Here is a 27,644-nt window from a genome sequence, read left to right on the forward strand (position 1 = left end):
CCCTCTACCAAAAGAACGGAGATGCCTTTGCTAGGGATCAGACATTGTGTCTGTTTACAAAATTAATATGCATCTAATTAGCATGTTTAAATCCTCTATGTTTAAAGGCACAATTTGCATACATTTGCATGTCTTGTTAATTCCACAGGGCCTTTGATGAGACACAGTCCAGGGCTGCTCTCAATCCATGATCCCACCTTTTCAAATCAAAACAAAGCACTTTACCCCTCCTGCAGGCAGGTGCCCTCCATGACCACACACAGCCCTCAATGGGATATTTTGCATAAACATCTCGTCCAGGAAAGAGTCCTCAGCCCACTCTGCAGTTTCATGCTCATTTCTCATTATTTCCAGTTGAATTTATACCTGTGGGGATTTCAGAACCCTCCCTGTTTTGGTCTGGGGGTCCACGCAGACCCTTTTCCCCAAGGCCTGCTGTGCTGCACCTCCCTGGGAGCATCCATCAGAAACATTTCCCCCTCATCCACTGGCATTAGAGAGTCACAGGAAAAATCAGACACAGAGCTGGAGCAAGAAGACTCCATTAACCCTGATGGTACAACAAATCTACAATTTTCAGCATCCCTCAGTCCAGGGGGGCATTTAGAGCACATTTCCTGCATTCATTCTGTCATATCCTAATTACACAGAACAGCAGAGTGAGCTGGGCACGAGTGCTGTGACCACCTGCAGGGCTCACATTAGGAGCTTGTTTTTTCCAGCTCATAATGGCCAGATCCAGCCCACATTGTCCAGATCCCACTTTCAAAGGATGTTAAACATGCATGGTGAGGCAGGTACATCCTCTGGCCCCTCCTCTGCACAGAGACAGAGCTGGACATTTGTTTTCTGTCACTTTTGTATTAGGGACAGCTTAATGAAGCAACACAGATTTCAAGGTCCTCTCAGAAGTTTATTAGATTTCACATTATTTTATAGACTGTTATGAGAAAGCTGGACCTGATTGGTCCTCAATCAACACCCCTCACATCACTGGCAAATTAGGAACACCCTTCTTGTACACATCTTACAAGCAAAAAACAAGTTCAAAACCAGCTGCAAAGATTAAAGATTATTTTAATTCTTTCTCTGAGCGCTCTCAAAGCTCCCTCAGAGCAATGCCTGGGCAAGTTTATCTGACTTTCTCCCTGACCAGACTGTCAGCATCCACAGTTTTCCTCTCAGAGGACATGGAGGGCCCTCCCTGATCCAGATCCTGCAATCACCCTCCTGCCTTCTCTTTGCCTTCCCTCCCCACCCAACCTGTCAGGGATAACCAGGGGCTCTCAGCATCACAGGACTCTGCTCTGGGGATGTGCAAGGTAACCATGAGAAGGAAAATCCTGTGGTGGCTGACAGACAGCCCTTGTCTGTCTGTCCCTGCCATCCAGGCAGGGCACAGCTGAGTGGGCTTCAATGGCACAGCCTGCTCCCGTGGCCTGCAGGGACAATCCAAACACAATTTTACATTTTGGAGCTTATATTTCCCAGCTCATAATGACCAAATCCAGCCCAGATTGTCCAGATTCCAGTTTTAAAGCATGTTAAATGTGCAAATCGTATCTGCATGTGAAATGCTGCAGAAAGGCTGAAGGAAATGCTGGGCAGGCCCTGATGTGAAAGCCCCCAGTCACCACTTCGCACAAACAGGGATGTCTGTCCAAGCATGGCAGCACTGCCTGGCTTTTGGCTGAAAACCATAAGAACTGTGGCTTTGTCTCAGGTTTTATTCTGACATGAACCTCAGCATCTCACTCCATCACACCAATTATGATGTTGTAGAACAATTTTTCCCTATCAGGCTATTTTTTTGAACTAAATTCAACACATAAAATATTGCAATTGCAGTTCCTTTTTCACATTTTGCTCCTGACATTTCTTCTGTCATCCTATTTTTCAAATAACACCAAGTATTCAGGGTAATTAAAATTCTGCTGGAATGGTCTTTTAACACATAGAGATGGAAGGCAAGAGATTTCACAGGGAAAATATTTATTGCATTCAGAAGTAATGGAAACAATATCTGCTTTTGACCCCAGCAAGGCCTCTGAAATCCAATTCTCAGCAGAAAACCACAATCAAAATAGAAAAGCCTTAATTCAGAAACATGACTCTTCTGAACTAGGCACCAGAGCCCTCTGCTCATGCCATAACCATAGGTCAATGCCACTTAAAACAGACTCAGGAACTATTTAGAGGCAGGCAAAGGATGGATTTGGTTCATATGTCATTTTAATCAGCCTTTCTTCACTATCGATGGAGCTCCCAGCCCCCAGAGAGCCACCAACACTGATTTGTCCCCACGGCTCCATGGGATGCTGTGTCTGGAGGTTCTGGTGCCAGTCCTTGGGCTCACACAGCCTCCAAATTACACCAAACCCCTTTGGCTGCATGGCAGGGTGGGTTTAATCTTCATCCTAATTGTTGCATTGAGGTCTGGTGTGGCATTTACATTCTCCGAAAAAATCCTTTCACCCAGGATTTTCCTCCTGGGAGGCTGAGAAGCCTCAGAGAAAAGGAAAACAACTCTTATCTCATTTGCTTCTCCTGTGTTGTGCCCCTGTGTGGAATGTGTTTAAAAAGGAAAACAATTCTTATCTCATTTGCTTCTCCTGTGTTTTGCTCATGTGGAATGTGTTTGGAGAGTGTTTACCCACAGGTGATTGTTTCATTGGATTCTGCTGTGAGTTGTTTTCGCTCCTTGGCCAATCAGTGCCAAGCTGTGTTGGGACTCTGGAAAGTGTCACGAGTTTCCATTATTATCTTTTTAGCATTCAGTATCTTTTCTGTATTCTTCAGTATAGTATAGTATAGTATTCTCTAATATAATATAGTATTCTAAAATAATATTTTAGAATACTATGTTATATTATATTATTATAATGCTATATTATAAAATTAAAAATAAATTAGCCTTCTGGAGTCAAAAAATAAAATTAGCTCTTCATGGAGTCAGATGCATCATTCCTGCCTTCATCAAGGCATTCCCTGCAAATACAATAGTCTGGGTCGTCCATTGAAAATTTCTCTGGAGACACAATTTAGACTCAAAAGTATTTTGTGTTAGATCTTTCAAATTTCTTCCAAATGCTTCAATTTCCCGCCCAAAAAGCTGAAAGAGGCAGGAGAATGATGCTAGGTTTTGATGAAATATTTCTCAGAGCCCAGAGTGCATGTGAGGATGAGGGAAGCCAGCCACAGAGGATCCTGAATTCCCCAATTGATTTGAGCTCTGGGGTCAATGAGCTCCTCTCCCTCCTTCCTTCGTTACCTCTTGCTTCCACTAATGGTTTCTCTGCTCTGGAGGCTGTGGCTGCTTTGCAGATTTCTGAATATTTCTCTGTCATTTGAGCTGCACCAGTAGGTTTTTGCTCAGGCCTTGAAGTTCTCCAGCGTGTCATCTTGCCAGGCTCATTGATCTCACCCATTCCCTTTCTTTTTTTTCATAGTCTTTCATTGGCAGCCCAAGAAAGTTTTAATCTAATTCCTGAACTCTGGCTTTATCTGACAGAAAGGACCAAGACACCATCCTTTATCCTCCTCTGGTGTGTATCTATAGCAAGTTCCAAGGAATAAGCAGCATGGAAAGCCAGGTCTGAGTTCAGCCTGGTTCTTGCTGATTTCCTCTGATTTAGAGAGCAGAGGAGGGTGAGCAGCAAGGAGAGCCCAACCTGGATGAATGAGCAGCAATGCCAGGGTGCAGCCTGAGCAGGACCTGGGGTTCCACACCCTAAACCCAGCCCAGGGAACTGCTGCAGGAAAGTGAGAAAAACCAGAGAGGAAAGGAGAGCTCATTGGACTGTACCTTGGAGATGGAAAACAGAAGCAAAAAGTGGCACAGCTGTGCCCTGGGTAACGTTTTCCAAAGCCACAGGAGCTGTGGGCTGTGCTTTGTTCATCCTCAGGGATGGTTTTCCCCCAGATCCCTCCCATGCTTGGCACTGCCAGGACCACAGCTCTGCACTGCCACGTGCCCAGGGCAGGTTTCAGTGCCAGGAGGTTCCTGGCAGGGATCTGGGGCCCTTCTCCAAAAAATTCCAACTGTCTGAGCGAGGCCACCCTGGCATGGAGCCACGAACCCTCTCCTTGGGTGGTGGCACATCTGGTGGGGAATTACAGAGGGAAGCATCTCCTGATAGAGGCTGTGGGCTGGGCTCTGAGAAGGGGCTGTTGTGAATCTCCAGGGATTCCAGAAGGAAGCAGAGATGATAATTAATGCCTGGTTCAAAAGCAATTATACCAATTATGTTTTTAATTTAATCTCTGCAAAATTTGGGACTCTCAGAAAATGTAAATAAACAGCTCTAAAAATATTAACATCTCTCCTGTTTAGCATCCTCCCCAGATCCTGGCTAAATGAGCTCATTCCCAGCAGTGTTTTCCTGCCAGTCTTGGGCAGAATTTGCAGAGCTATTCCTTGGAAATTCCCTCAGTCTTGCTCAAGAACTTCAGGGCTATCCATGGAAATTCATCCCCACAGGGATTAAGTTTGTCCACAGCAAACTGCCACCACATTCCAGTGTTCTTCTAGTGCCCTGACTGGGCCAAACTCCTGCATGTCAGAATGGTGGAAGGATTTGCTTCTCAGTGACCAAAATCCCATCCTATTCCCATGTGCATTGGTGAGACAATCCCCTGAAATACCAGTTTGTCCCCACTGTTGCTGCAGAATGACTGAGGCTTCTCCTTAATCAACCAAAATGTCATTTTCCCCCACGTTTTCTGTTACATACTGTTACATACAAGAGGTTATGTGGGACTCTATCCCATCCCATCCCATCCCATCCCATCCCATCCCATCCCATCCCATCCCATCCCATCCCATCCCATCCCATCCCATCCCATCCCATCCCACCATCACATGCTCCGGGTGCTGTTGTAGGACATAGTATTGAAAAGATGATCCAAAGTGACCAAAGGCTCTGGGGAAGCCACCTGAGACACTTTAGGAGGACTTGGCTCCCCAGGTCTCTGCTCTCCAAAATGCAGGACACAGATTTACAGCTCTGTGGGTGGCTTGGGTTGAATTTGCCTTTTTCTCTACAAAGCTGTGCACCAGGTCGGCAGCCCCTGCACACTAGAGGCATTGAGACTCCTTTTTTCCAGCTTCTTTAGGGTCTTGTCCTGCCACATCCCAACTAACTGATGCCTTAAGACTTTAGCCTTTATATTTTTCAAATCCTATGCTGCATTACATATAGAAGTGTTGGTTAACTATCTTCTCATTCTGGTCAGATAAAACAATCACTTTAGGCCTGAAATCCAATCCTCACCCTACACCCTCAGGCCCTGAAAAGTATAAGCTAAAGTGAAATGTGAGGAGCAAACTGGGGGTAATGGACTTCATTACTTGTAGCTGTAATTAAGGATTAACCCCTGCTATGCAAATGGACCAAACTCATAACTGAATGAAAAACTCGTGACCATCTTGGGTGTAGCCTCAGAAGGCTTTGGCTGGCCAGGGTGCATCTGTTGAAGGCTTTTAATAAATCCCCACTTTATTCTCTTAATCCTGACTAGTCTCTGTCCTAGGAGCCCCTCAAGGCACCATCAGGAGCTCTGTTTCCCTCTGTGCTGCAGGTTCAGCCCATATGAGTGGTATGATGCCCACCCCTGCAACCCAGGCTCAGACATCGTGGAGAACAACTTCACCCTCCTGAACAGCTTCTGGTTTGGGATGGGAGCACTGATGCAGCAAGGTAAGGCCACTCCCCTGATCTTAGGGCTTTCTTAATTCAAAATTTGTTTTGGATGCAGCCTCCCAGCACCTCCTGGCCCCTGCAGCTCCAAGGAGGAGTACTGCCTTCGTCTCCCTCAGCTGCTTCATTCCCCCACATCCCACAGACTGCAAATTCCTATTTCAGTTAATTCCAACCATTTCTTCCCGAACAGTTGTGGGGAGGGGCCATGTGTGTTTGTTTTTTGGAGAGGCCCCCCTTTGGAGATTCTCTCACAAATTTGCCCTAAACTAGGACAAATTTGGCGCCCAACGTGGGGCACTAGAAAAGGGTGAGGCTCCAGAACACCTACAGTATATTGATGACATCATTGTGTGGGGGAACACAGCTGTGGAAGTGTTGTTCAGTTTGAGGATCTCTGACCTGGCTCTCTGTCTGTTCTAAATCAACTTTTCCAGCAGACAGGGTCCCTTGCCCTCTGCTCCATCCCCATTTTTCCCTTCCCCTGGTCACTCTGAGCAGTGTGAGATGCCCTGAAGCTCCCCCAGCCTGGAGGAGCTGCCCTGGAGCCTGTGCCCATCAGCCCCCCAGGAGAGCTTCCAGTGGTCACAGGGACCCCAGAAATGGGGCAGGGATGGGATTACACCCCTGTGTGTGTGAATGGAATGGAGAGATGCAACGAACAGAATAGATCTGTTCAGAAGGCAGCAGGGAGCCGCTCTGAATAAGGAACGAAATTCAGCTGCGATCTAATTGCAGAAAATCCAGGAATAGAAATAAGTGGAAAATGTCAAACATTTGTCACACTTTAATTTACCATGTATCAGTGGTTACATCCAGAGAGCAAAAGAAGCACAGCCTTGGCTCAGTGGCAGGCACAGAGCTGCTCTGAGCTCCACTGCTGCCTGTAATAGAGATTCCTCCTGGATCTCAGCTGCCCTCGTGGACAGTGACAGTTCCCAGCAAGGCGGTTTAGCAGCATGAATCATCCCTCTTATCAGATGCTGATAAATGAAAAGAGCTATATTCTTTTTAACTCAATTCTGCATCTGAGAAGAAAAATATTTCAAAGCCAGACTGATGTCACAGCATCCAATGCATCAAAGGGCCGGAGATGGAAGAGGGAAGAAGAAGGATCTTGAGGAGAACCAAAGCACCCTCAATATCCAGGACTCCTCCTCTTCCTGGTGTCTCCTTGCTGCACTCTGAAGGGAGGAAAACTACACCCCATGCTCTGCTTTGATGCCACACTGCCTAAAATTGCTTTGCAAAGCCCAATCTTTGTTGCACTTTCCAGGCTGATAAATCCTCTGAGCACAGCTGTTTCAAACCCAAAGCTCTTGCCTGGCTTTAAAAGGTGTTTTGGGTGATTACAAAAATAGCACAACCCATTTAGCCCTTCATGTCTGCTCAATAAAAGTCATTCCAGACCCACTACACCTTTTATGCTGTAACATCTCCTGCTTCCCCATTTCTGACTGGCATTCAAAGCCCTGGACCCTGATAGTGCCTTTCTCTTGGTGTTTGATTTTTTTAAAACCTTGTGTATTTGAACACACTCCCCAGAGTGAGTCTTTTGAAAATAATCTGTATAAAAGCAAAGCCCTTTTTAAATGGCAGAACAAAACACTCATAAAAGTTCATAAATAGCTTGCTATTTAAATCTCATAAAAGCAGCCCAGTTAATTACTTCAGTTTGGATGTTTCCTGTAAATTGGGCACTGTACCCAAGGTCAGTAATCAAGGAAGAGGGTTTTTCTGCAAATGCTACAAAAACCCCACTGATGTCCTCGCATGTAAGATGTCTGGATAATTTGCCTCAAAACCAGTTGGCTTTAATTGTGTGTCTGTAACAGTTTTGACAGTGAAACCTGACCATATATATATATGTATATGAAATATACATATAGATACATAAGATGGGGTTTTCCTCTTTATTTCCTCTGCCCTCCTTCTCCTGTCCCAGGCTTAGAGCTGATGCCCAAAGCCCTGTCTACTGATGTCCTTGCATGTAAGATGTCTGGATAATTTGCCTCAAAACCAGTTGGCTTTAATTGTGTGGCTGTAACAGTTTTGACAGTGAAATCTGAGCGTATATACATATATATATATGTGTGTGTGTGTGTGTGTGTGTGTGTGTGTATGCATGTATGTAAAACGTACATATGGATATATAAAATAGGTTTTTTCCCTCTATTTCCTCTGTCCTCCTTCCCCTGTCCCCCCCAGGCTCGGAGCTGATGCCCAAAGCCCTGTCTACACGGATCATTGGTGGCATATGGTGGTTCTTCACCCTCATTATCATCTCGTCCTACACGGCCAACCTCGCCGCCTTCCTGACCGTGGAGAGGATGGAGTCCCCCATCGACTCGGCAGATGACTTGGCAAAGCAGACAAAAATAGAGTATGGAGCAGTGAAGGATGGAGCTACCATGACCTTCTTCAAGGTGAGACCAGGCAGAGGCTTTCTGCCTTCCAGGCAGAGATGCCAACGGGAGCCAGGACAAAGATCCAAAGACAGAAATCCTCCCAAGCCGCCCCTGCTGCTCCTTCTTGCTGCTTCTTTCAGTCTCACATCTTGCCCAGACTGAGACTGACACTCACCTGAGTCCCACCAAGGCTAAATCCCTCTCCCTGTTGTTAACTGAAGCCACAGTTTAATTTATACTAAATTAAACTGATTTTACACTTTTGCAGGCTCTACCCAATATTGGCTCGGACACCCTAAAATGCAGCATGTGCCAAAGGGAAGCTTGTATTAAAGCCCTGCAGAAAAATCTTACATTCCTTAAGGCATTTTCCCAATTTCCACATCTGACCCATCCAGCTCCTTCCTTGCCCCATGGAGCCCCCAGGCTGAGCCAGCCAGCCTTCAGGGACAGAGGAGAGCCCAAATGAAACCCACAGCTGGACAGATGTTGCAAAGTGCCCTCCCTGACCTGTATTTTTTACAGCTGAAATATCTTCCTTGTCCTTCAGGTATTCATATCAATGTAATCCAGTTTTATTAACCTCTGAGATCCAGGGCAAGGTAACACTACCAGTGCATCACAATCCAATTGCATTAATTTCATCTATTTAAAGCATAATTAAATTCAGAAGTCAGTCAGATTCCACTGTAGCCTCAAAAATAGAAAGAAACTGAGAGATGTAAAATGACCTTTAAAACCACTGCTGGCCTGTAAAAACCCAATTTGAAAAGAGAGAGAATAAAGGGATAGAAATGAAGGGTGATTAAGGAATTATCACCCTGGCAAGGAAAGAGGCCCAAAGGAAGATCCCAGGCTTTGGCTCAGGAATGGGAGCTGGCTCCCCCTCACCTCTGGCTCCTTCCCCCTCCACCACCCTAATGCAGAAGGAAATCCATGTGACTAGCACAGTTCAGCCTTTACCAAGCAGTTTGTGCCTGGTGCTGCAAGATCTGAGCAGGCACAGGGTGATGGCAGCTTGATGAGGCCTCAGCAGTTTAATTGGCAAGACTCATTAAAGGAAGGCAATGTGCTGGATTTTAATAATAAAGGGAGCATTGTTCCCATGCAACTTCTGACTCTGATCTGGCTGAGAAGGCAGTGTCCTCCCTGGATGTGTGTCCTGACTCTGACAGGCAGCAGCAGAGGTTGATAAAGAGCCACAGAGGGGGTGGTTTGATCTTTAGTGATTCTGGGAATGCCCAGTTTGCCTCCTGCCATGGAGCTGCAGTTCTGTCCATGGCACAGGCAGATGTGTGGTGGTGTTTTCCAAAGCCAAATAACCCTGGAACAACCAGCAGGGCTGTAACTGTGTGCTTTGACTGCGCCTTCCAATACGAGTTTTATATGGGAATAAAAGGAAACTGTCTCTTTTAACAATCATCAGGACACAGTATATTTATTGCTTCATATCATTATCCATCAGAATCATACTTCAGGCTTCTAACTGCCGTGGCATGGTTTATTGATGCAGAGCATTTTCCTTTCCCTTTTTATTATCACTGCTGTATGGAGATGAATTCTCAGGAATGTCCCTCCTGACAAGCATTTCCATTACTGGAGCAGTGGGAGCTCCCACGTGGGGAGCTCTGCTCACTGGTGCTTCCTGTGCAGAGGGATTTGGGACAGACAGGATTTCTCCCCGCTCCAGCAAGGGCTTTGTTCTCACCTGGGTCATTCCTGTGGTGGGTTTGGTTCAGCTGCTCTGTCAGTGCCACCTCCATGGGGACACCTGTCACACACAGAGCTCCAGGTGCCAGCTGAGCATCCACCCTCCCACTGGAAGAACAGCACCTGGCTTCCCTCCCTTCTCTGCCCTGCCCCAGGGGTTCCAGCAGAGACAACCCACATCAGCCAGGGCTCCTGAATCATTCCTGCAGAGCCTGAGCACCCCAGCAGCTCTGGACACAGTGTCAGTGCCTGAGCAGCTCTGGACACACCATCCCAGCTCTGATCCCACCATCCCAGCAGCTCTGGACACACCATCCCAGCTCTGATCCCACCATCCCAGCAGCTCTGGACACACTGTCACTGCTGGGACAAAAGGCTGATGGCAGCACACCCATGAGGATCTCACCTGCTCTGTGGATTGCCTATATATTTAGTATACTTTAGTATATTTATTATATTATTTATCTATATATTTTAATATATATTTTAGTATATTTAGCTATAATTGGCCCAAATTGCTGCCTGCCTCCTTGTGTGGCTGTTCCCCAAATTCACCCCCATCACAGCAGCTCCTTCCTTTCTCCCTGTTGAATCAGCTGCAAGCTGCTCCCACCAGCCCTGAGCACCCCTGGGCCCTGCAGCCCCTCTGTCAGAGCCCATCCTGTCCACGCTGGATCCCCCCAGGAGTGCAGGAGGAGAGCAGCACCCTGATCCTGAGAATGGACAATGGGAGGAAGAGGAAGAGGAAGGCAGACACCTTGCACACTGTTCCATGAGATGGATCCCAAAGCACTGAGCTGTGCTCAGGCCTGAGAGCTTGTGCAGAGCTCACCAGGGACACTGCAGAAGTTCCAAAAGGAGGTTCTAAATGCAAGTTCCAAATAGAAGTGCCAAATGGAAGTTCCAAATGGAACCAAGACCCCTCTGGAACAGCCCCACAGTGAGGGATTCTGCTCCCACAAAATTTGGCCCCATGCAGCCAAACAAACCAAGAGATTGAAGAAGAGAGAGCTTTATTGGCACATTCTGAGTTCATGGAAAGAACTTTTGAGAAGCTCTTTACTCCCTGGCAATGCAGATTGAGTTACAGGAATAAACACTGATCAATTAATTTAGGAACAGCATCTAGAGTTCATTATAACTCATAAATCCTTCCCACCCTGCAGAGGATGCTGCCTCTCTGAATGGAAGGCCAGATCTCATGTGCAGTTTGGAGTCTGGCTGCGAGTGTGTGTACACAGATACTCATACAGAAATGTTAAATCCTCAAGACTAAGTATCTTCACTTGGTGGAAATCAATTTATTTTTTTCATACAGGCTGGAATTGAAAATCTTAAGCCTGAAAGTTCCTTTCTTGCCAATTTGGCTGATAAAAAAGCGTATATGTCTTGGCAAGATGCCTGGTAGGGGCTCCTCTAAACGATTCCATTAATTGATTTGGGTGGCTGGCCCTGCAGAACTGCTTATTAAAGGTGGCTCCTGAGCTGTGACTCTGAAGAATGAACTCGGAGGCGTTCTCGGCGTCGCTGCCTTCGCAGGGGCTGGCACTCTGCTTTCACACACACATCTCATTTAGCTCCAACACGGGCTGATTAAGATGCAGAGCACAACGGAGCAGATTCTGGTGTTATTTATCCTGAATAAATCAAGGAGAATCTCCACTCGTGTGAGCAGGAGTGAGACTCGAGCCCGCCGTGTGAGCCACTCTGACGGTGTTCACAGGGGGTTCTTGGATTGGGAAAGAGATGAGGATCTGACTCCATGTTTCAGAAGGCTGATTTGTTATTTTATTATATATATTACATTAAAACTATACTAAAAGAATAGAAGAAAGGATTTCATCAAAAGATTAGCTAAGAATAGAATAAGAAGGATAGATAACAAAGGTTTGTGGCTCTGCTCTCTGTGCAAGCCAGCTGACTGTGATTGGCCATTAATTACAAACATCCAACATGGGCCAATCACAAATCCACCTGTTGCATTCCACAGCAGCAGATAACCATTGCCTACACTTTGTTCCTGAGGCCTCTCAGCTTCTCAGGAGGAAAAAATCCCAAGGAGAGGATTTTTCATAAAAGATGTCTGTGACAAGCCACGGCTGCAGCAGCAGCAGCCCTTGATAATTACCAATATCTCCATCATTCCAAACATCTCGGGGCTCCTGACACAGGAACTTCTCTGCCATTGTCAGATCATTTGTCTTAATGCTTCAGAGCACCCAAGCAGCTCCTCATCTACCTTTGGCAGCAAAGCTGTCACTGAGTGGGACCTGGGGACATTTCAGAGGATGTGGGGGCACAGGAGGGTCCCTTTACCACAACCATGAGATATGCTTCTTTTATGAGCCCACAAAAAAGTAAATGGTGAATCTCTTGAGAAGAAATTAGCACCCAGCCACAAAACAGCAAATACCAGATCAGACCAGCAACTAACCCCAGTTTTTAAAGTTAAACTATGGTAAAATCATGGTTAAAAGGTACACACAAATAAAGAACACAGAAAAAAAAAAACCACTAGCAAAATAAACACAATTTAAGCCATTCTTGATTACTAAATTACTACTAAGATGGTTTTGCTTATTTCTGTGCTGCAGCCCTGGCTGACAACATCCAAATTCCCATCAATGAGCAAGAGCTTTGCAGTGTGGCCCAAGCATTTGAGAGGAGGAAGGGGAGAAATGAACTTTTCCTTCAACTACAAAACATGTTCTGTGGCTTAATTGTGTGTGAGCTGGAGCAGGGCCACTCCTGCCCTCGCTGCTCCTGTGATTGGGGATTGATGACCAACATCACTCCCACAGCTGCTTCTGGGTTTGTAGCAAACCATCACCCTGTGAGGGCTGGGCTGGGAATTACAGATGGGCAATTTTCCCTTGGAAAAGCAGTTTTCTCATCAGGTTTGAGAGCCTGAGGCTGCCCTGAGCAGGGCTGGGTGTGAGCTGGCCTGGCAGCACCAAATGGCCTCCTGGAGGGACCCCCAGCTCCTCTGCCCTGCTGGGTGTCTGTCACAGACAACTTTTATGAAAAATCCTTTACTTAGGATTTTTCCTCCTGAGAAGCTGAGAGGCCTCGGGAACAAAATGTAAACAATGATTATCTGCTGCTGTGGAATGCAGCAGGTGGATCTGTGATTGGTCTCATAGAATTGTTTCTAATTAATGGCAAATGACAGTCAGCTGGCTTAGACTCTCTGTCCAAGATGGAAGCTTTTGTTATCATTCCTTTCTATTCTTAGCTAGCCTTCTGATGAAACCTTTCCTTCTATTCTTTTAGTACAGTTTTAATGTAATATATATCATAAAATAATAAATCAGCCTTCTGAAACATGGAGTCAAATCCTCATCTCTTCCCTCATCCTGAGACCCCTGTGAACACCATCACAGGTCTCAGCCCTGAGCCCAGATCTCTGTGCCAGCTCTCTTTGGGCACAGTGAGCAGTGACAGCAGTGACAGAAGTGGCAGCAGTGGCAGCAGTGACAGCAGTGACAGCAGCTCTATCCTCCCTGCCAGCCCTTCCCAGGTGTGCCCCAGCTGCTGCAGGTGTGCTCCACCCCTGGCAGGGCTAAGCTGGGCTCAAAGCGGCAAAGCCACAAGTGACAAATCCGGGCTCTTCCTGGCATCCCAAACACAATTAAGTCCCTTCAAGCTGGTCAGGAGTAGTGATTTAAGAGAAGAAGAGAAAAGTGGTTTTTCTCTTCCAGGGAGCCCTGTCTCATGTAATTTCAGTTGCCTGAAGAGGTCCAGTGCCTCATGCAAGTCCCATTTGCTTCACTAAATGCAGCCTATTGATTTTTTGCCAGTTTATTTTGCTCTGTGCTCCAAACTGGGAGAACACTGATGTTAAAAGCTCTGTGTCAACACTCAAGGAGCATTAAATGCAGAAAGAGAAGAGAGAGAGAGAGCCAAGGAACCCAGAGGCCTCTGATGTGAACTATATAAATGTTAAACAAGTCCTTATCAGCCAGCCGAGCACACGATTCATTTCAATTACCCATTGTAATGTACAGATATTTAATAATCCTTTTGGAGGCTACATTTCTTGCTGCTCTTTGAGGTTTGATAGATGCCACAAATCTACCTTACAGGCACTGGTCCAGATTTTCAGGCGAGGGAGATTATCCTGCCTCTTGAATGAAGTTTGCTCCAGCACATCCACTGCTGAGCATTCATCAAGTGGATTATAACGAGCACAAGCTTTAATGGAGAAGAAATGAATCCCTGAGTATTTCAGTCAGGAGAAGGGGCTCACAGGGTTAAAGGCAGAGGAACAGCCTTTGTTTGAACAGCACTGCACTACCCAGCTTCGGGGTGATGAGCTTTTGTTTAACTTTGGCTAAACACGCTGGAATAAAGGAGGTGGATGGGTAAAGCACTTGGAAAACGAAGCATTACAAGGGACTTTCAGCTGCCTCACCATTATTTATTATGGTTTTATCAGAAGAACCTTATGCTGGCACATTTTGGGTGATACTGACAAAATGTTGGGGAGCTGTGGCAGCAGCAGTTGGGCTGGGCTTGGGCTCCATCTCCTGCTTTCTCATGGAAGGACAGAGACCTGTGGAGAGATAAACGAGGCTGAAATCACAGCTCTGCAGCAGCCACTCCTCGTGCAGCAGCTGCTGAGAGGCCACCCTGATTCCAGACACAGCACAGGGAATTATCTGCCCCCTGACTTATCAGCCAGCTCCAGGCTCACCAAGCAGCACAGGGGACGAAGAGGTTTGCCTGCCTAAGCTGCTTCTTATGAAATAAGGAGGCAAAAACAGATCCAGGAAAAACAAGAAACGGGGCAGGAAGAAGAACTGTGCATAAAGGAGCTGGCAGCAGTGGGAATATCCAAATGTGAATATCCAAGTGTTGTCCCAGGTCTGGTCTGAGGGAGAAGCACTGACCCACAGGAGCACCGGGACCAGCAAAGGGGCAAGAGAACACTGCTCTGCCTGTCTGGGAAATCTTCCTGAGCTAAAGCCAGTTCTGACCACAGTCTGGTCTAGTGGGAGGTGTCCCTGCCCATGGCAGGGGGGGACAGGATGAGCTTTAAGGATGTGTTTTTTTCCCATCACAAACCATCCTGTGATTCTGAGATTCTGTGCCTTTCATGATGACTGACAGGGACAACTCAGAAAGTGCTCTTAGATAAATGGTACTTTTCAAATGTTATGGCAAGACATAAAATAACCATATTTCTTCTCACTCAACACATTTTCTGTAAGGAAAAAAAAAAACATTCACATGAATAGCAAGCTAGAAAACATATTCCATCCTTTGCAACAGAATGTCTGCTGATAGTGGAAGAATATCCATGTTTATTTTTAGCCGTAAGACAATCTTCTTGAATATCTCTGTGCTTCTGTTTACGTGGGTACGTTAAATCTGTTTGGCAGTTGCACATATCTCAGAGGAGACTCGTTTCCTTGCCATGCTTGAGGAAAGACAAAAATATCAGAGTGTGTGTAGAGAAAACCACGTCCTCCAAAACTCTCTGTTCTTTCTGCATGCAGAAACATTACAGGGTAAACAAATGCTGGGTAGGAAGTGAACACATTTAAGCAGATTTAAGTGAATACATTTAAGCCAATGGACTGGGAGTTAAGAGGGCCTGCAGGGCTTTGTGCAGGTTCAGTTCCACCTCAGGACCTAAAGCACATGCACAGTGGGGTGTTTGCTGCCACCCTTGTGTCTCTTTAAGGCAACATAAATCCAAACAATGCTGGGCAGTGAAGGGATTTAAGACAAAGTAAAATTCATGGTTGCTCCATTGTGTGATCTGCTCTCAACTATTATTATTATTATTATTTACTGAAAAGATACCAGCTTTCAGCAAATGGAGAATTCATTCTTATTTTGATGATGGGGGGGCTATCGTTTTATCAGAAATCCAAAATCTCCACTTTTGAAAAAATGTGGGCGTTCATGAGCAGCAAACCCACGGCCCTGGTCAAGAACAACGAGGAGGGGATCCAGCGAACCCTGACAGCTGATTATGCTCTGCTGATGGAGTCCACCACCATCGAGTACATCACCCAGAGGAACTGCAACCTCACCCAGATCGGGGGGCTCATCGACACCAAAGGCTATGGCATTGGGACACCCATGGGTAAGTGACAGTTCTGCAGTGACCCCAGGGGGGCTGGTCAGCACAAACACAAGTGATTGTTGCATTGTGATTTCAGGATTTACCACAGAAACCTGGTCCCTCCCCTGATGATTCCCTCCCAGGTGTGTCAGTCCCCTCTCCTTTCCCCTCCCAGCACTGTCTGTCAGTCCTGGCATTCCAGAAGGCATTGAGTGATTGGCAGATTCAAAGGGGGGCATTGGGCCATCCAGGTGTCCTTTGTCCCTGTGTCCCTCCCCTCCTGTCCCTGCTTGGTGGCTCCCTGCCCCTTCCCTGCCCCTCTCCCCGGGTTCAAAGGAGCAGCAACCACGGGCTCAGGGAGTTCTGTTGGAGCTGGTGCTGCATTCAGAGGCCTGTGGGCCAGAATAAAGCTCTGCATCCAAACCCTCCATCAGAACCGACTCCATTCCTTCACCATCACCTCAAAGCTTCTCTGCCAGAGGGAAACCTGAGGAGCAGCCCCTGTTATGGGGGGAAGCTCCATCCCAGCACCCCCAGAGCTCCTGCAGGCCTGGACTTGTCCCCACGGGCCCAACTGCAGCACCCAGCCAGCCCAAAGTGTCTGTGGGGTGAAACACCACACACCCAGCCAGCCCAAAGTGTCTCTGGGGTGAAACACCACACACCCAGCCAGCCCAAAGTGTCTGTGGGGTGAAACACCACACACCCAGCCAGCCCAAAGTGTCTGTGGGGTGAAACACCACAGTGCTGCTGTTTGGTTCAGCGGCAAGGCGAGAGAAGCTCAGGCAGGTCCCATCTGGCTATATTGGTAAATATTCCAATAGGTGATTAAGATAATTCACTCCAAGCAGCAAATTTCCAAATACCACTGTCTGCCCATTGAAGAGAGGTCTGAACTGTGCTGTTTAACACAGACACGTTCCCTGCTGGGTGTGGTTTTTGTCCCCCTTTCCCTCTGTATATAACACTGTCCCCACCCCCAGGGTCACCGTACAGGGACAAGATCACCATCGCCATCCTGCAGCTCCAGGAGGAGGACAAGCTGCACGTCATGAAGGAGAAGTGGTGGCGGGGGAATGGCTGCCCTGAGGATGAGAACAAGGAGGCCAGTGCTCTGGGTGTTCAAAACATTGGAGGGATCTTCATTGTCCTGGCAGCAGGCCTGGTGCTGTCTGTCTTTGTGGCCATGGTGGAGTTCATCTACAAGCTGCGCAAAACGGCGGAGAGAGAGCAGGTACTGACTGATTCCCCTGATTCTCTGTGTCCCCTTAGGCCAGCTGTGCATGCTGACCCCAGAGACAGGCAGGGAGAGGGCAGAGGGATCCAGCCTGGCACCCATAAAATGCCATCCCCACAGGCTCACTGGGCTGTCCCTCTGATGGCCTCCACTCAGGGGAAAGTCATGTCTGCTCTGATCAGAGTCTGCTGCTGCTGCAGCCAGAGCAGGACCCATTGGTAGGGTGGTTTAGAGCAAGCTGACAAATAAATCATTAAAACATAGGCAGAAGTCCCTAGGAGGGGTGTTTCTCAGCTGTTGCACCCTCTTGAAATCACCTTGCACGCTCCAGGTGTGACTACCCATGCCTTCTCCCCAGTTCTGTTCAAAGAGGAACAAGTCAGGGCTCACCAGGAAGCCTCACACTGTCTCACAACTCAGCCACACTCACAGACACAGCCCATCATTGCTGATCAGTGTTCAGGAAAAAACAGAACTGCTTTTATGTCCTTCCCCTGCCCTGGGTGTCCCAGTGCAGTAAGTGGAACATGCACTTGTGTGCATGAACAGAAATCAAAGCCAGCTGCCCTCATGATGGACTAGACAGAGAAAGGAAAGCTGCCCAGTAGCAGGAGCTGCTCTAAAATCTCTAAATTCCTTAAAGTTTATGTCTCAGCATCATCCCCACTGTCCCAAATAAAATGGGAGAGCAGTGGCTGACGGGCTATGGAGCATTACAGTTCCACACTAACAAATAGCAGAATTACAAATATCTGAAAATTAAAAAAGCTGAAATGCTAAGGCATCACCCCCACTGTCCCAAATAAAATGGGAGAACAGTGGCTGACAGGCTGTGGAGCTTTACAGTTACACATTAACAAATTGCTGAAAAATATAAGAGCTAAAATGCTAAGGCATCACCCCCACTGTCCCAAATGAAATGGGAGAACAGTGGCTGACAGGCGCTTTACAGTTCCACACTAACAAATAGCAGAATTACAAATATCTGAAAAATATAAGAGCTGAAATGCTAAGGCATCACCCTCACTGTCCCCAATAAAATGGGAGAACAGTGGCTAACGGGCTATGGAGCTTTACAGTTCCACACTAACAAACTGCAGGATTACAAATACCTGAAAATTAAAAAAGCTGAAATGCTAAGGCATCACCCCCACTGCCCCAAATAAAATGGGAGAACAGTGGCTAACAGGCTATGGAGCTTTACAGTTACACATTAACAAATTGCAGGATTTTTTTTTAAAAAGGAGCTAAAATGCAAAGGTATCACCTCCACTGTCCCCAATGAGACAACAGTGGATGACGGGCTATGGAGCTTTACAGTTCTGCACTGACAAGTTGCAGGATTACAAATATCTGAAAATTGTAAGTAACGGTGTTACTTGCTGATCATTCTAGACTGATGTAAATACAATTTCCAAAAAATAAAAGAAATCTGAAAGTTATAAGAGCTGAAATGCGTCCCCAATAAAATGGGAAAACAGTGGCTGAGAGGCGCTTTACAGTTCCACACTAACTGCAGGATTACAAATATCTGAAAGATGTAAGAGCTAAAATGCTAAGGCATCAACCTCACTGTCCCAAATAAAATGGGAGAACAGTGGCTGACAGACTATGGAGCTTTACAGTTACACACTAAGGAGTTGCAGGATTACAAAAAAAAATATAAGAGCTAAAATGCTAAGGCATCATCCCCACTGTCCCGAGTAAAATGGGAAAACAGTGGCTGAGAGGCGCTTTACAGTTCCACACTAACAAACTGCAGGATTACAAATATCTGAAAGATGTAAGAGCTAAAATGCTAAATGCTAGGCCATCACCCTCGCTGTCCCCAATAAAATGGGAGAACAGTGGCTGATGAGCTTTACAGTTCCACACTAACATATAGCAGAATTACAAGTATCTGAAAAATATAAGAGCTGAAATGCTAAGGGATTAAGGCATTACCCTCACTGTCCCCAGTAAAATGGGAGAACAGTGGCTGATGAGCTTTACAGTTCCATGCTAACAAGTTGCAGGATTACAAAAGCAAATGATAAAAGCTGAAATGCTAAGGCATCACCCCCACTGTCCCCAGCGCTCCTTCTGCAGCGCCATGGCCGACGAGATCCGGCTGTCTCTCACCTGCCAGCGCCGGGTCAAGCACAAGCCCCAGCCCCCCGTGATGGTGAAGACGGACGCCGTGATCAACATGCACACCTTCAACGACCGCCGGCTGCCCGGCAAGGACAGCATGACCTGCAACACCGGACTGGCACCTGTGTTCCCCTAGGGAATGGCACTGGGGCGGGTGGGAGGGAAGGAATGGCGGCAGACACGGCTGGATGCACCCTGAACTAGGGAAGAATGGATTAAAAAAAACGTGAGAGAAAAAAAAAAAAAAAAAAAGAAAGAAAAAAAAAAAGCCTGGTTTGTTCATTTCGAGAACAAGGCCTTTGCAAGCCAGCTGCATCCATCACCGCAGAGGAGCCAGAACTTCCAAGCACGGACAGTAACGTGGGTCTTGGGGCTTTTTGCGTTTGTTTTGTTACTTTTCATTCCTTTTATTTTTTTTAATGCTTCGATCCTCCAGGCCTCATGGAGTCCAACCACCACCCAGGAGTCTGATGTTTACACACTGCAAACAGGCGGAGGTGAAGCAGAATTGAGCCAACCCCGAGCGGGTGAGGAGGAGCCGCGAGCGTGGCTCCATCAGCACGGCAATAAACAGGAACACTCGGTCAGGTGTGAGCACCTGGCCCACACCGACACACACAGCACATTTTTGGAATGGGAGAGGCATCTGGGAAGCCCCAGGATGGGGGAGGCTGTGCTTGCCCCAGAGCAGCTGGCGGTGGCCCTCACCTCGCGGCTGTGCTGGCCGCAGCCCCCCGGAGCAGGACAGCCACGTGGCAGCAGCGTGGTGGCACAAGGCGACACAAGTTCCTCAGCAGATCCAGGGCAGCTGGCTGGGAAGGGGAAGGTGAGCCTGAAATGTACCCAAGCTCTGGGCCAGGGAGGGCACAGCGTGGCATGCACAGGACATCCTGCACCTCCGAGTGACAGCACCCACGCTCCCCGAGCCAAGCTGCAGCCCAGGGTGACACCGTGATCTCCGGGTCCTCAGCTCTGTCTCTGCTCTTCCTGCAAAGCTCAGTCTCTCCTGCAGAGAAGCATAGGAAGCAACCATGTCCACAGGCTCCAGCAGCAGCAGCAGGAGCAGGAGGAGAGCTGCTTCCAAGAGCCAAAAGTACGGATTTCCATGAAATTCAGCAGTGCTGAACTGCAGCTCCACACTGGGAGGGACTGTGGGTCTGGTTGAGGACCAAAAGCTCTTCATGGCATCAAGGACCTGAAAGATGAATCTCAGCCAGAGCTGACCTGGGAGAAGCAGAGCCAAGCCTGGGATCCCTCCTGCTCTGACCACGAACTGCCACCCCTCAGGCAGCCTCTCCATGGGATTTAAGCAAACACACACTAAAATGTTTTTAGGAAATCTTCCATGAATTGACTTCTTATTTTCAGGTTGCTTAACCCAGAAGGTTGGTCCTGCAGATGAATTTAGGCAGAATTACCAAAGACCCCTCTGTTGACCTAAGGTAACACTCGAGTTACTTCCCTCAGCTCCATCCCTGCCAGGGACCTGGCAGCCAGTGGGATTCATTCAAAAAATCAAACAAATGGAAATTCCTCTGCCCACCATAACCCAGGATGTCACACATGTGACGCAAAGGTGCTTAAAGGCTCTGGTTTAACCACTGGTGGTGTAGAAAACAGCAACACCCTTCCCCTGCAGGGGTAAGAGGGACAGAGACCCTGCAGGACCCCACCTGTGTGGAGGACAGGGATGGAGCAGTGCCCAAGCCCTGGCTCAGAGGGTGCTGAGACCACCACAGCCCTCCTGAGCTGCACAGCCATTCTGGAAAGTTTATCCTTGCCCAAAGGAACAAACCTGACTGATTTTGGATTTTCCCCCACCTCTCCCTCTCGGTGCTCAGTTGGGAAGGTTGTCTCCAGCTGAGCAGAATTAGCAGATCAGCTCAAGGGGGAAGAGCTGCTCCCCCACCCCACCATGGAACACAGTTTGTCCTTATTTTGCTTCTTCCATGATGTAAAGAAACAACAGAGTGACCCCAAGAAAAGCCAGGTGATTTGTCATATTTTGACTCAAGTAAAGATATGCAAAGATTTTACATTCATTTGCACCTTTTCACAAAAACCATGAAAAATTAGGGATGAAAGTTGCCAATTGCAGATTCTTACTAGTTTGCTGCACAAATACCTTGAGCAGAGGACAAGCTGAAGTGTGGGGCAGCTTCCCAAAGCTAATGACATGCTTTCTGTATTCCTTTGCAAATCCTTAGGCTTCTTAGAGCAGTAGATTTTATGTTTTCCTTGCGGATTTCTAAGCTCTAAAAAAAAAAAAAAGCAGAGATGCAAACAAAGCCTGAAACTGGCTTTAAATGTCCAGAGAGTAAAATACCACAGAAATCGGCATTCGTTTTGCTTCTTGGCAGATTTTTTAATAAATAAATAAATATTGCTAACACCACAAACCCCATTTATTTATTGACACCAGCCTGATTTGATTTTACTCACAAATGTAACAGGTGAGCATCTGGAATTACTGGTGTGCAAACCCTTTTCCTCCCATCCCCACACCCCTAAATCAGCCACGAACTGCAGCCAAATTCCCGCATCTGCACCACGGCTTTGTGCTGATTTCTTGGAACGCTTGACATCCAACAAGGGAATGTTCTGATGTTCTGCAGCACCCAAAAAACGCAGAGGGACCTCAGGCTGGTGCAGAGCCTTGCCCCTGGCCCCGCTCACTGTGACCCGAGGGGAAATGCAGGATGTCAGCCCCAGCCTTCCTGCGGGACCGGGGGCAGCTGAGCCAGGAGAGCTCCCGGAGCCTCCCCGTGTGCTCCAAAGCCATTTGTGCTCATGCCAGAGGGGGAGCAGCCAGCCCAGGGCCTCGCAGCCACGTCCTTGGAGGCTTGGGAAGGGACAGAGCCGATGGCAAAGCCTCAAAGCCTTCTGTGAGCGCATCCGTGACTGGCGACAACTCAGTCTGGAATCATCCGACTTCCAACGCTGTTCCTTCCTTCGCTTAGAAAACTGAGCAGAAATACAGAAATAGCAGGTTTGGGTTATTAAACTGTATCTAAACTGTTGTCACCTCGGCTCACCATCCCCTTATCACTTGCTTTTTCCCTCCAACTCTCCTGTGAGACAGAGCAGGGACAGCCAGCAGCTTCCCCGGGGTGGAATATCTGTTTGGAGTCAACCAACAGCACGTGCCAGGTCTGGTGTGGTGGGGACAGACCCACAGAGAGATGGAATATGCAAAGGGGAGCCAGCTCTGGGCACCCACTGCTCCACCTGGGTGCCAGCACAGAGGCTCTCCAGGAAGGTGACAGCAAAGGGACATTGTTGGTCCTGGTGGCTTCACCCCAGCATCCAGCTCGGGGCTGGCAGGGCAGGGGCATCCCCAGGCATTGGCATCATGAGCCCTCTGCTCTGTACCTTACTTTGACATGTTTCTCAAAAAAAAAAAAAAAAAAAAAAAGAAAAGAAAAATTAAAAAAAAAATACACAGAAAAGAGTGGGAAAAAGGAAAAAATATTCTCCGTGACATTCAGGGGATTTTCCTTTGTGGACATGCAGAATTTCTATGAATATAGTTTTTTGTAAACATTTTGTAACAATTTTGGTTTCATAGTAACTGTGTTACTTGCTGATCATTCTAGGCCGATGTAAATACAATTTCCAAAAAATAAAAAAAAAAAAAAGAAAAAATTCTGATTATTTTCCTTTTTAAGACACTGTGATATATCAAAGTGCACAGTTTGCTGTATGAAGTAATATGGTTTTAAATTTTAAATAAATAATTTCTAGAAAATAATGAAGTTTATGCCTGTTTATACTTAACATGTCCCTTCTTTCTTGCTCAGATTCTGTCCCAAACTCCCACTGTTTAACAACATCCCAACACTATCAGCCAGTGATCATAAAACCAGTTCCCACCTGGACCCAAACACCTGGGAAATGCTGTGGGTGCTGCTCACCAAGGGGGTTGTGGCACATTTGAGGCAGTGGTGATGGTCTCAGGAGAGGAAGGGAAGGTCCCAGTTTTGGCCAGAGGGAGGGGAGAGACAACGAGGCTCAGACAGGGCAGTTCTCCCTGCCCTCACAGCTTGGTATCAGACAGGTAATTAAACCTGGATATTCCATTAGAGCCATCCATCCACAGGAGCTCTCTCTGCCGTGCTTTGCCTGCAGGCTGCCTCAGCTTTCATCACAGAGAGGTGCAGGAGCCCCAGCGAGGCCTCCAGGTTCATAAAGGCTCTGTTTGCCTCTCCCCTCCCATGTAAGTCAAAAATCTTATTAGCCCCATAAAAGCTGAGAGCACCCTGAAGGCCAGTGTTTATTAGTCTGAATCTTTATGGCTCTGCTTTGTTATATCCAGGCAGGGAGGAAACATCTGTGGTTCCTGGGATGGGAGCAGTGAGTGCAGCTGGAGCTGTGCCCTTTCTACCGAGATAAAACAAACCCCAAAAAGTGCAGGCACAGCCCCAGGGGTGGCTCTGGGCTTCAGTGGCACAGCCCACTCTGCACACTGAGAAATAAAGAAAACTCCTTCTCATTTTTAAAGTATTTTTAAGGGTCACCCTCAAAAATCTTTCACATCTCTATTCGCCTGAGCCCCCAGAAAAGCAAAGCTTTGAGGCTGGTGCTGAGGGGGATCAGCAGAGCCAAGCCCAGCCTCACTTTTATGCTCTGAACCCTGATCAATATGCAAAGAACACAGCGGAAAAAGAAGAAGGGAAAAAGGTGAAAGCCACGGATGCCTTTGCAAAGCTGCTTCTGTATCACTTGAGAGGCTGTGAAAAACGCCAATCACCTGTTTTTAAAATTTTAAAAGTTTAATAGTAATAAAATGGTTATAAAAATAGTAATATAATTAGAGTAATAATAATTTGGACCATTTGAATTAGGATAATATGAGACAATAGAAACAAAGAGTTATGGACAGTCTGGGTACCTTTTTCTGGGCAGCACGAGCCTGAAAAAGAACACAGAGTTAACAGAGGATTAACCCTTAAAAGCGTGTTGCATATTCATACATTTCATACATGATGCATAAATTCCATTCAAACACAGGATTCTGTCTGGGCAGTGTCAACTTCTTCCTCTGAATCCTAACAGTGCCTTCGAGGCGGGAAGAAGTTCGTTTCTTCTGATAAGAGGGCAATAAATTCTTTTACTCTGAAAGATTTCGGTGTCCTGTGGCTGCTATCTCACTGCGAGTCCTTTCTTTAAAGAAAAGTATCTTACTTAGCATCGTCTCTATTTTAACAATTTTTATAACCTAAAACTATATTTAACACATTCCTTAAGAGAATTAATACAGTGTTACTTTCTTAACACAACACATATAGTGTTCATTTTAATATTTCTGAAAAGCCAATCATAAAATACATGCATTTTTCACAGAGAACCTTCTCAGGGAATGAATTCCCTTCCCTCGTGTGGAGGGAGTGGGAGCTCCCAGCTGCGGGGACAGCAGGGGACAGCAGGGGCTGACCCCGCATGACAAACCTCCGGCTGCGCCAGGGACACCAGGAATTGTCAACATAAATCGTTATCAGCATTAACGGCAGGCAGCAATTAACCTTGTCAGTCAGCAGCTCACCCTTTAGTGCCTGTGACCCACCGCCTGCGAGCTGCCAATCACCTCCCGATGAATAATGAATGAGACAACAGATTTCACTCATAAAACAGCAGTTCCCTTTCCCTTGAAGCATCAATTAATCCCTCTGGGCAAAATATGGAGAAAATCAGGGAATGGTGAGTGGTGTCTGCCCACCCTCCCACCACCCAGCCATGCACCTTCAGACGTTTTAGATTGTCAGCTCAGCAGAGAATAATTTTTAACCTGGATTCCTTCCAGCAAAATCCCATTTCAAAGCAGTAATTGTACATCTGTGAGCAGGTGTTTTGCTGACCCTGGGTGTCAGTGCTCTGATCCATCCCTGTGCCCTCTCACAGGCAGCTGACATGGGCCACCACGACCCCTCTGCGCCCTCTTGCTCTCTGTGAGCACCAATTCCTTCCTTCTCCCCCAGCCAGACAAAATCTCTGCCACTCAGGCAAGTTTGGATCTGAATGTTTTCACAGGTAAATTACACTTAATTTCCTTAATGGAGATTTGGGGATGGAATAGAGCGAATGATGGCAGCAGGAAATCCATTGTCTCCTCTAGTGCCTGCCAGAGTGGGTTGGGCAGGACAGTCCCTGCTTAGTATAAAAACTGTGTTTGCTTCACTATCACAAAGCCCAAACAACCATGGAAATGGGGAGCAGCACCTGCATATAATAACTTTCCATTTAATAACACTCTTGTCTGTCCAGCACCAGGATCTTCCTGAGATTTTCACAAATGGCATTATCTCATCCCAGCCCAGCTTACAGAGAATGACAGCTTGATCCCAGCTCATGCCACCTCCATCTCTGGCTCCACAGATGAGAAACTGAAGTGACTTGCAGCACAACCATGTTAGGAAAATTAATCCACAAACAGCAGAGGTTTATGGCCAAAAAGGAGACAGAGGAGTCCAGGAACTTTATTCCAATCAAGGGAGAGGCCATGGGGCATTCCCTTGGAGTGTCTCCCATTTTTAGAGGACACAGCCTCCTTTTTATCCCAATTTCCCAGCTGCATTTCCCTTCTCTCTTTCCCCATTTCTGAGGTACTTAAGAGGTTCAGAACACCTGATTCCAAAGATTTCCGTCTAATGTACAACCCTCCCTTTTAATTTTTAATTATTATGGAATTTAGGGGGTTTTCCCCATTTCTGAGGTACTTGAGAGGTTCAGACTTCCCAGAACACCTGATCCCAAAGATTCCCCTCTAATGTACAACCCTCCCTTTTTAATTTTTAATTCTCACAGAATTTAGGGGTTTTTCTTCCCCACTATTTCTTTCATCTCTCAATGTCTAATTTCGTGTAGCAGCAAACCTGCAGTTTATTTGTAAAAGCAAATATCTTTTTCCATTCACCAATCAGTGGAATCCTTCCCATTGTTTCCTTTATCTCCCAGTGCTGGTTTTACCTACCAGAAGACCCAGAGCTGGTTTGTAAAGACAAATCCACTATTCCTGTCAGGACTGTGCTGGGAAAACCCCAGGGATGCAGGGAGGACAGGGACAGCGACAGGGACAGGCTCTGCACACCCCAGGATTGCTCCTCTGCTACATCTGGACAGCACCAGCAGCTGCACAACATAGCCCTGGCTTTCCTTGGGAAGCCCAAACATTAAAAACACCAAAAGTGTGTGATCCTGCCCCAAACCAAGAGCTGCTGGTGGGGAGCTGGGGCAGGGCAGAGCTGCAGGGATGGAGCAGGAGCAGAGCAGGAGCAGCGCAGCCTCAGGGACATTTCAGAGCTGAGAGCTCCGAGCAATCTGCAGGGGCAGACAAGGTGCTGACACCTTTTATTTTAAGTAGTATCGACGGTGCTATTTAGCACACTCTGAGCACGCTGAAAAGCATCGGCTTAGTAAACAAGAACTCTTTTGGCAGCGCTGAGGTGACATATGGGCTCTGGGTATAATGTGCCTTGAAATGGTTGTCGTAAATTAGCAAAGCGATGTGACACAGGTAACACCTCGGAGCTGCTCGGGGCTCAGGGGAGGAGCGGGGCTGAAGAGGTTTCTTTTCATGGGCTCGAAAGGGAGGCAGGGGGGAGCAGAGCAGAGCCCCCAGCAGAAGGGAAAAGGGCACCATTAGAGGAGGGAAGGGGCACACAGCAGAGAACAGGGCTGGAGAATCACTGCAGAAAACACAAAATCGTGCTGCAGAAAGATCTCAGGCTCAGAGCATCCCTGTCTCTCAGGCTTTTCACCCTTCAGCACTTGTTGTCTGATTTTCATCACCCTCCCCTGCTGCCCAGAATCTCTCTCCCTGTTCTCCATGCACGCTGTGTGCTCCCATAATGGCTTTTTTTCCATTAATGTTTTTATCTTGCTCCCTGCGCTTTGTTGGATGCACCATTTGCTGCTTCTTTATAGCAAAGTGTCTGCAGCACCTCGGGAGCCAGTTTTGCTGGGGGAAGTTGAGGCTGGTGCTGACACTGTGTCACTAAAGGGTCGTGAACTGTGGAAATTGGCACCATTTTTACAATTCCCATAGGGACAGCGCAAGGAAATGTAATTCCCAGCACCCCAGGGCCCACATCCCACACCTTGGGGAGGGTGACCTGCCTGGCATCACTCACCTGTGCCCTCTCAGGACCTGAAACATCCAAGCCCCGAGCCAGGAAAATGCCAAATGCTTTCATTTGAACAAAGGGGAAAAGTTTCCACTTGGAGATTGTGAAAAATGCATGTATTTTATGATTGGCTTTTCGCAAATATTCAAATGAACATTATATCTGTTGTGTTAGAAAGTAATGCTGTATTAATTCTCTTAAGTACTGTGTTAAATATAGTTTTAGGTTATAATAATTGTTAAAATAGAAACGATGCTATGT

At 47.0% G+C, this 27,644-nt stretch overlaps 1 protein-coding gene across 4 annotated transcripts in view; it reads left to right on the top strand.

Moving 5' to 3' along the window:
• GRIK3 (glutamate ionotropic receptor kainate type subunit 3) overlaps positions 1 to 22,971 on the top strand; it is a 127,884-nt gene extending 104,913 nt beyond the window's left edge. For 3 of the 4 annotated variants that reach the window (XM_063177674.1, XM_063177673.1, XM_063177675.1), the window contains 5 exons: positions 5,581 to 5,699; positions 7,908 to 8,125; positions 15,692 to 15,914; positions 16,877 to 17,127; positions 19,700 to 22,971. In XM_063177674.1, the coding sequence (XP_063033744.1) occupies positions 5,581 to 5,699; positions 7,908 to 8,125; positions 15,692 to 15,914; positions 16,877 to 17,127; positions 19,700 to 20,218 (1,330 nt within the window). In that variant the 3' untranslated portion in view covers positions 20,219 to 22,971. Of the gene's footprint in view, positions 1 to 5,580; positions 5,700 to 7,907; positions 8,126 to 15,691; positions 15,915 to 16,876; positions 17,128 to 19,204; positions 19,413 to 19,699 lie in introns of those variants that run through there. The other variant, XM_063177676.1, reaches the window with a different exon arrangement.
• The last annotated feature ends 4,673 nt before the right edge of the window (positions 22,972 to 27,644 follow it).

This window comes from Melospiza melodia, chromosome 27 (assembly GCF_035770615.1).
Source record: "Melospiza melodia melodia isolate bMelMel2 chromosome 27, bMelMel2.pri, whole genome shotgun sequence".
Lineage (NCBI taxonomy): Eukaryota > Metazoa > Chordata > Aves > Passeriformes > Passerellidae > Melospiza > Melospiza melodia.